The sequence below is a fragment of the Cynocephalus volans genome, chromosome 1, assembly GCF_027409185.1.
Source record: "Cynocephalus volans isolate mCynVol1 chromosome 1, mCynVol1.pri, whole genome shotgun sequence".
NCBI classification, from domain to species: Eukaryota; Metazoa; Chordata; class Mammalia; order Dermoptera; family Cynocephalidae; genus Cynocephalus; species Cynocephalus volans.
This window is the reverse complement of record NC_084460.1, coordinates 25,746,448-25,764,062: the sequence shown is the minus strand read 5'-3', so window position 1 is coordinate 25,764,062 and position 17,615 is coordinate 25,746,448. Positions and strand designations below refer to the sequence as shown.

The 17,615-nt window shown below is 43.0% G+C and overlaps 1 protein-coding gene across 2 annotated transcripts in view; it reads left to right on the top strand.

The window, feature by feature from the left end:
* Positions 1 to 13,498: 13,498 nt before the first annotated feature.
* Positions 13,499 to 17,615, top strand: part of STK35 (serine/threonine kinase 35) — a 49,936-nt gene continuing 45,819 nt past the window's right edge. For both annotated transcript variants that reach the window (XM_063114451.1, XM_063114443.1), the window contains exons 1-2: positions 13,499 to 13,804; positions 14,390 to 14,990. In XM_063114451.1, coding sequence (XP_062970521.1) covers positions 13,499 to 13,804; positions 14,390 to 14,990 — 907 coding nt within the window. The remainder of the gene's footprint in view (positions 13,805 to 14,389; positions 14,991 to 17,615) is intronic.

Genomic DNA, 17,615 nt, shown 5'->3' with positions numbered 1-17,615 from the left:
AGAAGGGATGGAGGCAGCCGTGGCTACAAAAGTGTAGGATGGGATCTTTGTGATAGAATAGTTCTGTATCTTTTTTTTAAATTTATTTTTTATTTATTAGCATATTCATTGTTACAAATCATACTTATTCCTTTTGCCACATATCCAATCTTTCCCCCTCCTCCTTCCCTCTCCCCTTCCCCCCTGCTGTTCTGTATCTTGATTGTGGTGGTGGTTACATGAATCTATATGTAATACAGTTGCATAGAATTAAATACACATACACACACACACACACACACACACACACACACACACACATGAGTGCATGTAAAATGTGAAATTTGGATAAGGTGGGTTGATTGTATCAGTACCAATTTCCTGGTTGTGATGTTGTAATAAAGTTATGCAAGATGTTACTACTGGGGGAAACTAGGTGAAGGGTATAACAGATCTCTCTGTATGATTTCTTACAACTGCATCTGAGTCTACCAGGACTTCAGAATTAAAAGTTTTTTAAAAATATTTAAGACAGCAAAGAGATTTTGTTGATGTGGGCTATATCAATTGCTGTGTACTATATTAGAAACTAAAATGGAATCATAAAAATGTACTTATATGTTTATTTTTATTTTTTACTAATTTATTTTAAAAACAATAATAAACCCATTACATGTGAATATAAACAAAATGTCTTCGTGACAAATAAGTATATTCCAAAACAAAAATATGTAGTAAAAAGATTGACATTGTTTTACATTTTTGCAAATCTCTTTAAGTTCTGGCCACATAGACAACTGGATTCTCCTATCTCTTTCTGCATTATAATATACTGTGATATCACACATCATCATGTAGCCTCTAGAGGGTTTTCTGGAGGTCTGTGTGCAATGGGCTCAATTCTGGGGTAGAACTTTCTGTATACCCATAAAAGAACAAGAGTGAAAAGGGAAAATAATGTCATGTTATTATAAAAATAATTTTGACCTCACAGATCCCCTCAAAGGGTCTGAGACCCCCAGACCACACTTTAGAAACCCCTGCATTATTGTGATCCTTGACCCACACATGTGCCCCTGCCCTCACAGCAGGTGAGGGCGAGGAGAGTATCTTTTTCAACTTTGTATTCCAAGTGCCTTGTACAGTGCCTGGCACAAAGCTGATACTCAATAGATATTTGATGAATCAATGGAATATTAATGACCTATTTTCTGAGAGAAAGATCACCAATATGGCTGACAGTACATTGCTTTAGACTTCTAGTTCTGAGGCAAAATAAAGGTCAGAGTGTTCTGATAGAGCTTGGTCCCACAGAACAAACATTGTTCTGAGAAGCCAGGAGTCTCCTGGGGCATGAAACATAAGTATGCAATGACTGAATGGCCTTTTGAGAAAGGTCTTGCTGTGTCACAATCTCTCACAAGTCTTGACCTGGAGGCCTCTACACCCTGTCCAGACCAAGCATGGAGAGAAAGGAGCTTAGCGGGTTATGCAGAGAACTACTAAATTATTTTCTCCTGATCTATTACCTTCCTTGTACTCCTAACTCCCTAGGCTATCCCCAAAGCACTGTTAGTGGCCAGTCTCGGTCCACTTGGTCCACAGCTGCTCGGGGAAGAGAAAAATAATTTGGGGCCACCATTTCAGATTATGAATTGGTTCTCAGCTCTCATCCAAAGTATTCATCAAAGCGCAATTTAACAGGGAGCATAGAAAAACACAGATGCAGACTCAAAATTGCCACTGAAAAATTTTTGTTTGTATCCACTATGCATCAGATGCTGAGCCAATCTGTAGGAATATTCCAAGATGACCACACTCAGCTCCTACTCAAAGAGCTCATGGGAAATGACTTGACTCCCCATTGGCCAGCAGCAAGGACTCTAAAGAGGAACAAGCACCCAGGGAAGAGAAATCATCTCTTCCAGGCTTGGAGAAAGGAGGTGCATTTGATTTTGCCCTTGAATGGAAGAGAGGGATGTTGCTAGGCTGATGGAGGACAGCGTACCTGAAGGTATTAGGGAAGATACAGAGTCAGTTGTTTTAACACAGATCTAAAGTAACAGTGGTCAAAAAAACACAATTATTTTTCTTTTATTGTGGTCCAGGCTTATGTATTCTATGCCTGCCACAGAGACCCCATAGCATCAGGTACCCAGACTCTTTGCTTCCCCATGCTCCACCATGTCTGAGGCCTGGCCCTTGTCTGTTTGCAAGGTCCAGAACCATCACGTCTGTATCCCAGCCAGTGGAGTGGGGATGGGGAAAGGGCACAATTCAGAAGTCGCACATTTCACTTCTGCTCCCATCCCATTGGCCAGAGCACAGTTGCAAGGGAGGCTGGGAAACCTCATGCACAATTTTAAAATGTGGGCTTCTGTTGCTCTTGAAGAAATTGCAGTACAACTAGAGGTTTCTGCTCCAAGCACAGAAGTGTGAAAGCAGAGGGAGGTTTTAGAAGAAGCCAGTAGCTAGGTGTGTTTAGAAGTTGCAGGAAGGGGGAAGGAAATAGAGTAAGAATGGTGGGCTTGGGCCACATACTGAAGAGGGCCATGATCACCAAAGCTACAGACTTTACTCTGTAAGCCATATAGCGGGGGTTTGCAAACAAGTGTGTATCAGCATCACCTGGAGGGCTTGTTAAAACCCAGAGTGCTGGACCCCACCCTCAGAGTGTCTGATTCCATAGGTCTTCAGTGGGGGCCCGAAAATATACATTTCTAACCAGTTCTCAGGTGCTGCTGATGCTGCTGGTGCTGCTGGTCCAGGAACTTGGAGAAATGTAAATCCGTTTTGAAGAGAGAAATGACGTCCATATGAAGGAAAGCTGTGTTACAGTGACAGAGACCTAGCTGTACTGAAACTTCCCAGAGCACTAGAGCTTCACACTCTCTTGATCCTCATGTTCCTGAGAAATTGCTCTCAAGAAAAACAGGGGTGATAAAGAGCTTGTAAAGTAAGTTCATAGAATTTCAGTGCCCAAGGGTCACTCCCCATTTCCTGGCAGGGCTGCTGTCTCTAGCCTCGGCCTGGACCCATCATTTCTTTGCTGTGTACAGAAGCCTAGATATGGGTGGTGTTGGGCAAGTCCCTTTCCTCCCTGTACCTGGATTTCTCCACTAACAATAATGATGGGGATCATTTACCTATCCAAGGTGCCAAAGACTATCAGATGGCACAGATCAAAAAGTTGGACAGTGTCCCAAGGCTGTGGGAACTCAGGCACTCACCTACACCATGGTGTGGGCAGTGAATTGGCACAATCCCTGGAAGGCAATTTGACGATCAAACCAGGATTTCAAATGCCCATATCCTTTGACCTAATTATTCCATTTCCAGGGATTGAGCCTACAGATATACTCATGTTTATGTGCAAAAGTTAAGGTTATTCAATGCCCATAGTTTGTTCTGGCAGGAGGTAGGAAACAACCTAAATGTCATCCACAGAGGGCGGGTTAAATAAATCACAGTGCATCAGAAAAAAATACAATGACGAGTAGTCCTTAAAAATATTAAGGACTATCATATATACATGCTTATATATACATGTATGCACATGTAAATATCTAACTTAATATTTTTACTTAATATGCAGAGCACATATCTGGAAGGATTTAGAGAAATAGCTTGCCTTTCAGAATAGCGATCAGAATGGAGGTCCAGCTTGAGAAGGAAACTTACTTTTTACTGTAACCTCTTGTTTTTTTCAACTTTGAGTATGCATTACTTATTTAAATACATAAACATACAAAAAGTGCCAGGTGCTTTAGGTGCTTTATCTCACGAAAGCTTCAGAATAATCTAGAAAGGAAGTACTCTTAATATTCCCAAGGCACAGAGAGGTTAAATCATTTGGGGCTGGTGGCTGGGGAGGCAGGGGGAGGAAGAGGGAGGATAGAAAGAGGCTTGATTTGTAAGGTTGCCAATTTCCATGGTGTAAATGCTCTCACCATGGCTGACTTCAGGATGTTACTGAACAGAGTTGGATAGAGATGTACACAATCAGCTCTCAGGGCCCGGAGGAAGCAGCTCCAGCACATCACCGTAAAAGACCTTATACTTGATTCTTCCTGCTTCATACCTAAAAGAGTTGCTTTTCAAGGACAAAACAAATAGAAGCAAATCTACCACTTCAGGACCTAAGAGCAGCCTCCAGAGATCTTTATAGACAGATACTGGGGAGTTTACTTACAGTGTAAACAACCTGCTTTGTTTTGCAATGAATTGGAAACAGAAACCCAGAAATGAAAATTAAGCATCTGGGTTTTATATTTGCAAATTGCTTGCCATTTTCTTTATGAAATACTGCACACAGCTATACAAGCATAAGGCAATAAAAGAATAATAAATTAATCAGTGTTAGAATTCTGTCAACGCAGCCCAGCATACTTATGGAGGGCCAGCAATCTAAATTAGGAAAGTGGCTTATAAGCTTAATCAGTGCTTTCATGGGAGAGGTGGGGGTGAGAAAATCAGATAGACTTGAATTTGAGTTATGCTCCAGCTCTGCTACTTGCTAGGTACCTTGGGTAAGTGGCCCCACCTCCTGAGTCTCAACTTACTCATGTGTTAGATGGGGATAGCGCCTACCACACAGATCTGTGCCCACAGGTTTGCCACATTTAGTAAATGAGATGAACATATGGTATATACCTGAATATATATATCATATACATCTTTTTCCCCAAAAAATTATCCCTCGGAAGAAAGAAATTTGCCTTATACTTATGTTCTTACAGAGACTCACAGAATCATTCACATTCCCTATATTCTCTCGATCACTTTATTTTAAACAACAAAGTATTTTAGGAGGAAGATCAATTTATAGAAGTCACCTGAAGGAAGTGCCTAAAAAAAAAAGCAAAAAATTTTTGACACAGATGTAAGTCACTACACTGGACATTGACCTCACACCTCTTGTAAAGATGCAAGCCTTATGAAAGAAGACTCTTAAAAGCAATACATTAAGGCTGGCTGGTTAGCTCAGTTGGTTAGAGTATAGCACTAACACCAAGGTCCAGGGTTCAATTCCTATACTGGCCTGCTGCCAAAAAAATAAATAAAAGCAATACATTAAATGTTAAGATGTTGTGATCATGAATATAAACTATACGAGAAATGGAAAAACAATCTCTTCTAAGTGAATTGGGACTTCTAGGATAAAATATTTCAGTGACAGCATCATATAAAGGCTCAAAAAATGCTGGATCACAATTTAGATAGGACTGAAAATTATGTGACCTAGAAAGTGAACTAAATGATGCAGAAACCATCCCCAGTGATAATAAAGATAGTGAGATCAAAGATGCTCCAGGAAGAGATGGAATAAAATTGTTTTGTGAAATGGGAGAGTGGAAAAAACCTATGTTTTTAATAATCTTGAAAGTGTGTGTACATAAAATAAATTAAATATCAAACATAGACATTTTATTATTTCATCTACAGCCTTAAGAATATATATATGCATGTTGATCCCCAAAATGTGGGGTTTTTTTTACCGCAATCTTCTCATTGTGAAAAATGGGAGGATCACCCTGTATTGGAGACCACCCAACATTGAGACATGGGAAAGCACTTTAAATCTCACAAAGCTCTGTGTAATTTGTGATAGTACCGTTACTGTCATTAGCACTATTTTTATTATGATTGTTCTACCGCAGCTGGGCTCTCTGGTTGTGCTCTTCTAAGCACTTCTCTGAATTGGAATCCCCTGATCTTCTACTTTCTAGCTGTGTGATCTTACGCAAATTGCCAAACTTCTCTGTGCCTCTGTGCATCTCTGTCTTTTAAAATAGAGATAACAATAGTACCTTGCAGGGTTAAGGATTCAGTAAATTAGTATATATAAGAAGTGTTTGAAACAGTTCCTAGTAAGGGCTTCTTAAACGTTAGTTATTATTATTTTCACCAAGGGAGAACTGTAATTACTTGTAAACACCTCAGTTTTCCTCACCATACGGTGAGTTTTTAACAGCTAGGACCCTGTCTTACTCATCCCTGGATCCGCAAGTCACACATAGGACCTAACACCCAGTAAATGCTTATGGGCCCAATAATAATTTCTATAGAGAAAAAAAGGTAGTGTATGTTTGGGGCCCAGCACAGGCCCTGGTTCCCATTAGTTGAAAGAGGCACACTCCAAGTGTTGGTACCTATGTCTCAGCCTACTTTCTTACTGGCCAACCAAAATCTAAAGCAAAATCACAGTGCAATGGAGCTAGAAACGACTCTGGACTGGATATTTCTTTCTTTGTTCCCTCTCTAGACCACAAGTTCCTCCATGACAGGAACTGGGTTCTATTCATCTCAATCCCCAATCTGGCAAACAGTAGGAGCTTAATAAGTTCTCATTGAGCAAATGAGTGATGAGATGCATTCTACATTACTGTACTTTTTTTAAAATGAATTTTATCTTTTTCATACCTACAAAAAAAGTACTTAAAAGTTAATACCCAAAATATACACATAAAAAGTTTGAATCATTTAAAATTATGGTGAAAGTAAAAGAATAGCCTAGAGAGAATTCTTCTCAGCATCTAGAGTATCTTATATCCAAATGTTTCCTTTCTGTATGCATGAACTAACATATAAGTACAAAGCCTGTATCATATAATAGTTCAAGATCACAAACTTTGGAATCAGATATGCCTGGGTTTGAATCTGAGCTCCACCACTTTTTAGTGGTATGGCCTTGAGAAAGTCATACAACCTTTCTGTGCCTCAGTTTCTGTGGAAAATGGAGATGATAATAAAATCTACCCTAAGACTTACTGGGATATTAAATTAGTTATTACATATGAGCACTTAGGATGGCCCCAAATACAAAGAAATAACTCAATGAAGGTTAGAAATTATAATACATATTTAAACAAAATATGAAGTCATACTATAGATCCTCCTTTACATTTCTTTTTAACATAACTCAATATTGTGAATATTTGCTCTGTTGTAGTACATACAGAACTAATTCCTTCCTTTCAATAGTTACATTGTATTAAATGTATGACTGTATGTAACCAATCCCCTACTGTTGACACTTGAGTGTTTCTAATATTTTATTGTTACAAATAGCCACAATAAAAATCCTTGTTGTACATATATATTTTCTGAAGTACTTGGGTAAGTATTTCTATAGGATAAAGTCCTAGAAATGGAATTGCCAGATCAAAGTGTATTAATTTTTAAATATATTAATAAATGAGTTATCAAATTGCCTTCCTAAAAGGCCACATTGCTTTACACTTTGATCAACGAGTGTACTTTGTCTTACGGTTATATACGCTTCAATCAGACTCCCCAATAATTTATTTCAAATGTCATAGTAGTCACAAAATTAAGGACTTTACCCTGCAAGTTCTGCATTGTAGTCTTTCCAAAAATCATAAACAACTCCTAAGAACTTAGTAACCAATTTTCTGCTGCAAATGTATGGATACATAGCCTGACAGAGAATTTTTATACCATTCCCAGCTGGGAGAGGAAGAAATGTTGGAATTTCTTAGCCATTTCAGTGGCCGATGGGAAGAACATTTGAAATTAGAACCATCCATTAAGTTTTGAAGACAAGGCGGCTCTATCTGCTTTCACTTTTGTTTTCTGTGACTAGGACCCTCATTTAATAGACAAAAAGCCTTCTCTGTTGTCTTACTGGGTGCGATGTCTCTAATTCCGTGTTCCCCTGAGTGTGATGAAAATACCACTGGCAGCCTTCTAGCTTGGTTGAAGCTGTACAGGGACAACAGGTAAACCTCCTGGCCAGAAGCTGAACAGTGCCCCCAAGCTGACAGGCTGCATCAGTGGCGGCGAAAGCCCATGCCTACTTTTATTTTTAATTTCAATTTTAATCCAAGTAACAAATATATGTAATGTTTAAGAGTTAGATACTGCTAAAAGTTAGATATGACTACAACGTTTATAACAAAAATCCCTTGTCCCACCATCAACTCTAATTCTGTAATTACCTTCCAAGACCTAATTTTGGTGTCGCTTCTTGATTTTCTTAATTTCAGATGTTTTCTATTAAGTCACAGTTATGGAAGATAAAGATGTAGTTTTCTCTCTCTCTCTCTCTCTCTCTCTCTCTCACACACACACACACACACACACACACACACACACACACACACACTTCCCTCTCCAATTTTCCCAAAATAATTATATCATAATTTTTGGTCAAATCAATGTGCTGTTTTACATTATAATGACAATGTAATATTATTTCCAGCTGAGCATTACAGTCTATGGTGATTACAATGTTTTTCTTATGAATTGTTTTTGTTTCTTGGCTTTAATTATCACCTCATGTCTTATTTGCTTACTTTCCTATTTCCAATTTTTTTTTTTCTTTTTTGCCAGAACTCAAGTCCTCTACAATCACTTCAGCTTTATGGTTGGTCTAGGAGCAGGCTAGTATAATATAGTGGTTCTCAAGGTGTGGTTTCCAAACTAGTAACATCAGCATCATTTGGGACCTTGCTAGAAATGAAAATTATCAAGCTCTCCCCCTGACTTACTGCATTAGCCACTCTGGGGCTGGGGCCCAGCAACCCGGCTTTTAACCAGCTCTCCAGATGATGCTAATGGGCACTCAAGCTTGGGAACCATTTGTATAATGATTAAGAGCATGGATACTCAAACGGAAGTCCACCAGGGTTCAAATCCCAGGTACTCCACTCATTTGTGATGGAACATCTTCCAAGCCTCAGTCTTACCATTTGTAAAATGAGGACAATAACAGTCTCTTCCACATGGAATTATTGTGAGCAGCGTGGTATTAGGCATCTTGACAAGCTCCAGTTTTTCTTGGAGACATCCCTCTTGGAGCCTCCCCAAATCCAGCTCCATTATGGGAGGGGAGCTCTTCAAGTCAGCCGCATAGTCTCCACCCAGGCATCTCAGTAGTCCTGCTCAGAGGGTCTCTTCCATTGGGGCACCCACCTCAAGCTTGTCTTTACCACTTCCACGCCCCTCTGAAGTCCTCTTCCTCTACCCTGTACCAGCCTTTCTTCCCTTCACCCTCTCCAACTCTCAACTACAACCCTCATTTCACACCATTCTCAGCCTCTACCCCAATGTCACCTCCAGCCCCAAACTTCAGTCCCCAACTCTCCCTCCTTACTCCCCAAACCTTTCTCCGAGCCCCCTACAGCAGTCTCAGTCACTCCACCAATCAGGCCACAGCCCCCTGCTTTCCCATGGGACCACCCCAATGGCTGGCTGCCCCTTTGGGTGTTCTCAGCTACCTGAAGTACAGGGATGGGTAAGGATGCTGGATTACCAGCCCCAGCCTCACCGTTCTGCCTTCTCACACTAGGGCAGTTCTTGATATAACAATCTATCTGAACCTCAGCTCTCTCATCTGTGAAAGGTGTGATAATAGTGTCCCACTATATCACTTAGCACAGTGCTTGGTATATAGTAAGTGCTCAATAAGTCCAAAGTCCTTATCATGGCCCCCAAGTCCCTGCCACATTATGGGGCCCCACTACATCTTTCTCTGTCTGCACTTCCCACTACTCTTCCCCCGTTCACTGAACTCCAGCCACATTAGTTTCCTTGCATGCTCCCTGCCACCCCAGGGCCTTTGCACCTGCTCTTCCCTCTGACATGAAATGCTCTTCCAGTAGATATGCATTTGGCTTATTCTTTTACTTTTATCCAGTTTATGCTCAATGGTCATCTCCATCCATTCTAAAACAGCACCTACCCTATCCCTTGCAATCCTGTTCCCTACTTATCATCTTACATAGGACTAATGTTATGTGGAATCACATAATGCCATTATATCTTATTTTCTGTGTCAGCCCCTCGAAGGCAGTCACTGAGTTTTGTCTTATTCATATCCATACATCACCTCTAAAATTGCTTAGCATATAGCAGCGCTCAAAAAATGTTAAATGAATGGCTTTCCTTATGTTTAATGTACTCATTGCTTTATCCAACCAGTAACTGAGTGAATTCTTGTGTATAGAGCACAATCAATGGTCTGACATTCCACACAGCCCTCTGTACACAGCAAATTGGCACTCAGCAGAGGAATCATAATTATTTTTTATTCATCCACGATGTTGTATCAATACTCTATTCCTTTTTTTTTTTTTTTTCCTGAGCAGCATCACGTTATATGAAAATACCACAATTTGTTTATCCATTCGTTTATTGATGAACACTGAAGTGTTTTCCAGTTTGGGACTCTTATGGGAAAAAGCCACTGTGAAATTCCTATACAAGTCTATTGTGAATGTAAATTTTCATTTATCATGGGTAAATACCTAGACATGGAATATGTCTGCTGGCCCATAGCAGATATATATCTAACTTTATAAGAAACTCCCAAACTTTTCTTCCAATGTGATCGTACCATTTTACATTCTCCCTTGATGGCTGAAGTTGAATATCAAGCTTGTTCCTATCTCAGGGCTTCTGTACTTGGTCCTGGAATGACTTTCCATTAGTTTTATCATGATTGGCTTCTCAACACTCAGATCTTCGTTCAAATGCCATATTCCAAAGAAGCTGTTAAAGGGCCGGCCCATGGCTCACTCGGGAGAGTGTGGTGCTGATAACACCAAGGCCGCGGGTTCGGATCCTATATAGGGATGGCCGGTTAGCTCACTGGCTGAGCGTGGTACTGACACCACCAAGCCAAGGGTTGAGATCCCCTTACCGGTCATCTTTAAAAAAAAAAAAAAAAAAGAGGCTGTTAAAGACTGAATTGTGTCCCCCTGAAATGCATATGTTGAAGTCACAACCCCCAGTGCCTTAAAATGTGACCATATTTAGAGAAAAGTTCTTTAAAGGGGTGATTAGGTTAATGTAAGGCCATTAGGGTGAGGACCTAATCCAATATAATGCCCAATCCAATATGACTGGCTCATATTGCACCTGAAGAGGAAGAGACACCAGGGAAGTGCCTGCACAGAAGAAAGGCCATGTGAGGACACTGTGAAAAGGCAGCCGTCTGCAAGCCAAGGAGAGAGGCATCAGGAGAAACCACACCTGCTCACACCTTGATCTTGGACTTCTAGGCTCCAGAGTGGTGAGAAAATACATTTCTGTTGTTTAAGCCACCCAGTTTGTATTTTATGTCAGCCCTAGCAAACTAATATAAAGGCCTTCGAATCATCATTTCACACCATTATAATAGTAATAGTTTTAAGCAAGAGTCATTGGTGAAATCTAAAACCAGTCTGATGAAGAACAGGACATTTAAGTAGTCTCAAAATGTCTTTGTACAGGATACTTAATAGTTACAAAGGGAAAAATGTAACTTTATGGTGGAGCACCTTGGCAGACACCACCTCAACCAAATGATGAAGTTAAGATCACCCCAGTAGTGAGAGTCCACTGCCCCTTGATGTGAGGCACTGAGAGCACAACTTTCTTCAGTAGTATTCCAGTCTAAAAAGGCATACTCTGAATCTAATCATGAGAAAATACCAAATCCAAATTTAGGGACATTCTACAAAATAACTAGCCAGTACTCTTCAAAAATTTCAAAATCATGAAAAGACAAATAAAGGTTGAGTAACCAACTGCCTTTCTGGATTAATGGAAACTAGAGAGACATAACTAAATGCATGCAATGTGTGATCCTGAACTGGATCCTGGGAAATAGCCATAAAGGACATTATTGAGACAATTAGCAAGATTTAAATATGGATGGTATATTAAATAAAATTACTGTATCATTGTTAAAATTCCTGATTTTGGCTGCCTCCTCTGCATATCCAGGTCAGCAAGAGCCAGACCGATGCCTGGGATCCTTAGAGATGGGGGCCGGGACAGCCCCAGCCTGGTCTACAACCAGATCCTAGAAGATACTTATTACCTACACATATTTCTTTGGGTGTTGACTTATCTGCTCATGTCCTTCACCAAATTTCAGCTTAAACTTTTCTAATGCATTTTTAAGAGTTTTTGCAATAAGGATATTAATCTTTTTCTGTTTAATAAAAAAAAAAAAGGTAGAGAATAGAAGAACGGTTACCAGAGGCGGGGAGGGGTGGGGTTGGGGGGGAAGATAAGGGGTGAACTAATGGGGACAAAACTTTGCTATCTACCCAAAGTGGATCATTGTGCAGAATATGCATGTATTGAAACAACACACTGCACCCAACAAAAATAAATGTAAATAAAATTGAATTAAAAGAAAATGTGCATGAGAAGCAAAAAAAAAAAAATCCTGATTTTGATCATTGTACTGAGATTATGCAAAAGAATGACTTTGTTCTTAGGAAATACATACAGAAATATTTAGGGATAAAGGGGCATAATGTCAGAAACTAAAATGATTTAGAAAAAAGGCTATATATATATTATATAAACATATATAATATATACAATATATACACACACAAGAGAGAGAATATAATATACAAATGTAGCAAAATATAAAAACTTGTTATTCTGGTTGAAAGGTAGATGAGTTCTTTATTATTCTTGCAATTTATGTGTAAATTTGAAATTTTATCAAAAAATAAAGTTACAGAGGCTTTCACTGATCACACTATCAGAACTGGCCTGTATCCAACCCCCACGCACACTTTAGCTCATTCTTTTTCTCCATCACACCTATCACTGGTAGAAATTTTCCTGTACATTTATTTAAAAATAATACCTAACATTTATTGTGTGCAGGACCCTATCCTGTTTTCAGTGATTTACTTGTATAACGTCTGTGAATCCTCCAACAACTGTTCCAATCTTACAGATGAGGAATAAAGACACAGGTTGATTAACTTGCCCAGGGTCACCAATGTTGTTTGTCTCCTCCAGTAGCACAGAACCCCAGCTAAGGCAGAGACTGTCTTGTCCACTGCCCTTTCCCCAGCGACTTAGAATGGCGCCTAGCATATTATAGACGTTCAACAAATACCTGTAGATTCAGTTGACAAATATTGGGCATCTACTAGACACTGGGTTACAAAGCAGTGAACAAAAATCCACGCCTAAATAGAGCTTTACATTGAGCACTAACTCTCAGCCCTGCACCCAATTAGCGGCTGGCAGGTATAGGGATGCGAAACCGTGACCTTGGTGTTATAAGGCTGCACTCTAACCAACTGAGCTAATCTGTCTGTCACCCCCGGGAAGTAAGCCCATTCTATCCATCTTGCAGAGGGGAAACAGGATCAGGGTGGGGCAATGATTTGCCCAAGATCACTGGGCTAGTAGGAGGGAGGGTCAGGATCCCAAAAGTCCCTGAGGTTCCCAGGCCTGAGCTATTTAATCAATCAAACCGACCAATCCAATCATCCAATCAGTATTTATTAGGCTCCTACTGCGAGCGGTTCATCTTCACGCAGGTCGGGCGAGGAGAGGAGGTTGCGGTGCTCAGGCTGCAGCGGAGACCCAGAGGTCGCAGCGGATTGCGGGAATTTGGCGCCTATTTTTGTTGGTTGGGTGTTCTCGCCGGTGATTGGGCCCCGGCGCAGCGTGCCGGGTGCTACCGGCTGCGGCTGCTCTGTCGACCTTGGCAGGACCTGGGCTGCGCAGTACTAGGCAGACCTCCCGGGGGATGGGCCACCAGGAGTCTCCGCTGGCCCGAGCGCCGGCGGGAGGTGCGGCTTATATAAAGAGGTTATGTAAAGGGCTCAGCTGGCGCGAACACGTGGAGAGCCACGGGAGCCTGGAAGCCTGGGCCTTCCCCTCGAGCGTCGCTGCCACCTCGGGTGCAGCGGCAGGGCCCATCGCACACCAAACCCGGGCCATCGCCTCCCGCGCGGGTAGGTCTCCGAGACAGCCCCGGCCGGGAGCGGACCATCCCCAGGCGGGGGCTCCAGGGAGGAAACGGGCCTCCCGGAAATGGAGGAGCGCCGGCCAGGTAAGGGCACAGTCCACTGGACAAAAACAATCGCCGAAGCTGGAGCTACTCCCGATGCCTCGGCGCTAGGGGAGGGCAATCGGGTGCTCAGCTCGCCGTACTCAGAGAAGCCGAACTTTTAAGCCCATTCCCTCCACCCACCGCCTTTGGGGACTTGGGTCGGTCCTCGGGGCTCCACTAGGGCTTAATTCAATGGACTGTTTACACCCGGGAGAACACAAGGCAGGACGCGGGGAGGGGTTTCTCAGAGTGGACCAGGCAGGGAAAAAGATTTCAACGGTCCGAATCGCTTCTCAAGACGACTTTCTTAAATCATAAAGCCTGCCGGTTCTTGTTTGTCTTATTCCTACACGACAAATTAACTGAGAAAACGGCGAGTTCTTGCTTTTCTTTCCGGCTCCCCCTCTGAACTACTGCCTTGTGGTTCCGTCTTTCCCGCTTTCCCCGCCCCTCCCCCTTCAATCGGAGGCAGTGGCTTCCGTCTTAAAGGGGCCCCGGCGGCCGGAGGAGTTGGGACGCTCTACGGCTTGAACTCCTTGCCTCCCCGCCTCGGCCTGCTCGCTTAATCGATTCTTTCGCCCACAGGTCACAAGCCAAGGTCCCACTTCTCCGCGTCCCGGGGCCGGACGGAGGGATGAGGCAGGGGGGGCCCGGGCAGCGCCGTTGCTGCTCCCCCCGCCGCCTGCAGCCATGGAAACGGGGGTGGAGGACGGCGCCCGCAGAGGTACACAAAGCCTGGAGCGGAAAAGGCGAAGCCCAGTGCCGCGGGCGCCCAGCGCGAAGCTGAGGCCGGCGGCGGCGGCCCAGGCCATGGATCCGGTGGCGGCCGAGGCCGCAAGCGAGGCCTACCTGGCGCGGCGGCGGCCGGAGAGCAGCGGCGGGTTGGTGCGACCGCGCTACAGCCTGTTGGCGGAGATCGGGCGCGGCAGCTACGGAGTGGTTTATGAGGCAGTGGCCGGGCCCAGCGGGGCCCGGGTGGCGGTCAAGAAGATCCGCTGCGACGCCCCCGAGAACGTGGAGCTGGCGCTGGCTGAATTCTGGGCCCTGACGAGCCTCAAACGGCGCCACCAGAATGTCGTGCAGTTTGAGGAGTGCGTCCTGCAGCGCAACGGGCTAGCCCAGCGTATGAGTCACGGCAACAAGAGCTCGCAGCTTTACCTGCGCCTGGTGGAGACCTCGCTCAAAGGTAGGAGCACCGCGGGCCATTTCCCCCCCGCGTGGCCTAGACCCCCCTGCTGTCTGCACGGCTCTGCCCAAACTGTCCCAGGAGTCCCTAGGCCCGGGGCCTGGTCCTGTCACCCTGGGCCCAGACACACACTCTTTACCGGGCTCAGACCCCGGGGCCTCTCTCTTCTCCGGACCCAAGATCAGTCCCGGCACAAACCTTAGCTGGTATTTTCATAACAAGAGCTCATTTAAGTGCTGACTATTATCTTAGTAAGTGCTCCATAAGTGTGCGCCATTATTATAGCACTTCTATGATCCGTCGGGGAGTGGAGGGGTTTGAGTTTAGAGTTGGTGGCAGAACTGCGGAGCCCCCTCACTCTCTCTAGGGCCTCTTCTATTTCCCTCCCAAAACAAACAAAAAGAAAAAAACTAGACCCACCCACACCTTCTCCCTGTCTGGCTGCAAGTTTCCTGACACCTTCCAGCTCCACCCCCTAAAACTCTAGCTTCCTAGTCTGCCTTTTCCTGTGGGACCTCAGTACTTCATCCCAGGGCAGTCAAGTAAACTGACGGTTTTCTGGCCTGGTCCTCTGGGACGTGCAGGCTAATAACCCCCACAGGTGGGCCTAGAGCTGACACATAACAAAACATCTAACGTCTTTTCCCTCTGCTTTACATTCTTAATCTTCTTTTAACCTCTGAGGCGGTCTGGGAAGTGGTTTTACTTATCAGGAGAATGGCGCTCATTGAGGCAAGGGGCTTGCAGTCCTGGGAGAACTAATAATCCTAGTTTCCAAGTTTTAACTGCAGTTAGGAAATGTTTTCCTGAGTGCTCAGTACTCACATGCCTCTTTCAGACTACAAGTAAAGAGGAGAGGGGCAGTGGACTAGAAATTTCAGGGAGACTTCCTAAGGCAGGAGAACCCAGGAGAAAGTTTACTAATCTGAGTTCCAGCTATGGTCTGAGCACTAAAGTGATTTAAGATAACTTTAAAATTAAGTTTTGTCCCCTTTCTGTAAGTTATAGAAACTGAGACTCAGAGGTGAACAAATACAACTTGATCAATGTTAATCAGCTTGAAAGGGAAGTTGGACTGTACTCCTGGTTTCCTTATACTTCTCGTGGTTAAGTACTGTGAACCCAGATCTGTCTTGATTCAAGGCTTGGATCCTTTCAAATGGGCAATGCTGCCCTACCTACCTTGAGGATGAACCTTTAAGAATGAGTAGGATTTTAGGTGGGGTTGGATAGAGTGGTTCCCTAAAATCCTGCTTGGAGCTTTTGCCCAACTTTACTCTAAGATCCCACCAGCCAAGATCCCACCAAGAGAGCTCCTTGTCATGTTTCAAGTCAGTTTGACAGTGGATTGGAGGACATGATCTGTATCGCCTTCCTTTTTCAAGAGACTTCTGCCTTTTGCCCATCCCTACCCCATCCATTCTGAAAAATCCACTCTCTCCAGGGTGAATGTTTGTTTTGAAAAGACTCCCCAGGAGATTCTTTTATCTTACCTGTATTCTAGGAGCTCATCATTTATTTCTAAGTCCTTTCATTCTCAGACTGTCCTCTTCTCTATGGTTAATGATGGTCTGAACTTCCATATTACAGGACTGCCTTGGGATATGGGAATTTGCTTTGCCAAATATTCCCTTCTGTCCTCAGTTCATTGATGCCGGTCTTGACACTTCAGCCTCAGTATGAAGCCCTTGCTTACTCATATAAATACTGTTTAGATTTTGTTTACCCTTAGATTTTGTTGAAACTCCATAGTAACCAATGGCAGCATAGCAAAGTGGTTAATACCACGGACTTTGGGGTAGACTCACGTTCATTCCTGGCTTGTCCTAAATTGACTGCATGAGACATGGGACAAGTTGTTTAAAACCTTTCAGAAGCATTCCTTTACCCATAAGATAAGGGTACCTCTGTCATTGAGTTGCTGTGCAGACTGGAAATGTCACTGTCTCAATAAGTTCAGGCTACACTAGTGAATCCTCTTCAACCATTACCCCTTCGAGATTCACGTTATTCAAGTTTCCGAAACTTGTTTAACCGTGGAACACATCCTATTTACTGTGTCGTCAGCAACACCAAATCAACAGAAACACTGGTTTTTTTCATACACCATTTGTGAACTACAACTTGAGACATAGAGAAATGAAATATTTTGCCTGAGGCTACATACTAAATATGTCCCTCACATTTGTTTGGAGTCTTCAAAGTATTTGAGCCTCTACAATGTTCTGGATTCAGAGACAGGGAAATGAAGAAAATGTGCTTTGTCCTTGTTTGTCAAAATGACATTCTATCTTTCATGCCATGTGTTAACTTAGTAAATAGGCAATTGTTTTTGCTTGTTAATATTAAAGTGGAGAACAAAGATTCAGATTACTCCAGGTTAAGTTTTCCTGACTCCAGCTTCCAAAATTTAGTGGTCTTGATCTGTCTTGGGGACCTGAGTTTACAGCATGCTGATATATCCAGTAATGTCCGAGCTGGAAGGAATCCTCGAGATAACCTGGCTCAGTTCTCTTAAACAGAAAAGTCCATTGCAGTTACCCTTTGCCCAGTCTCCTGCAACTTAGAACCACTTTGAAATAGACCAAAATGCCTTGAAGTCTCAACCGAACCAAATGCGCATAA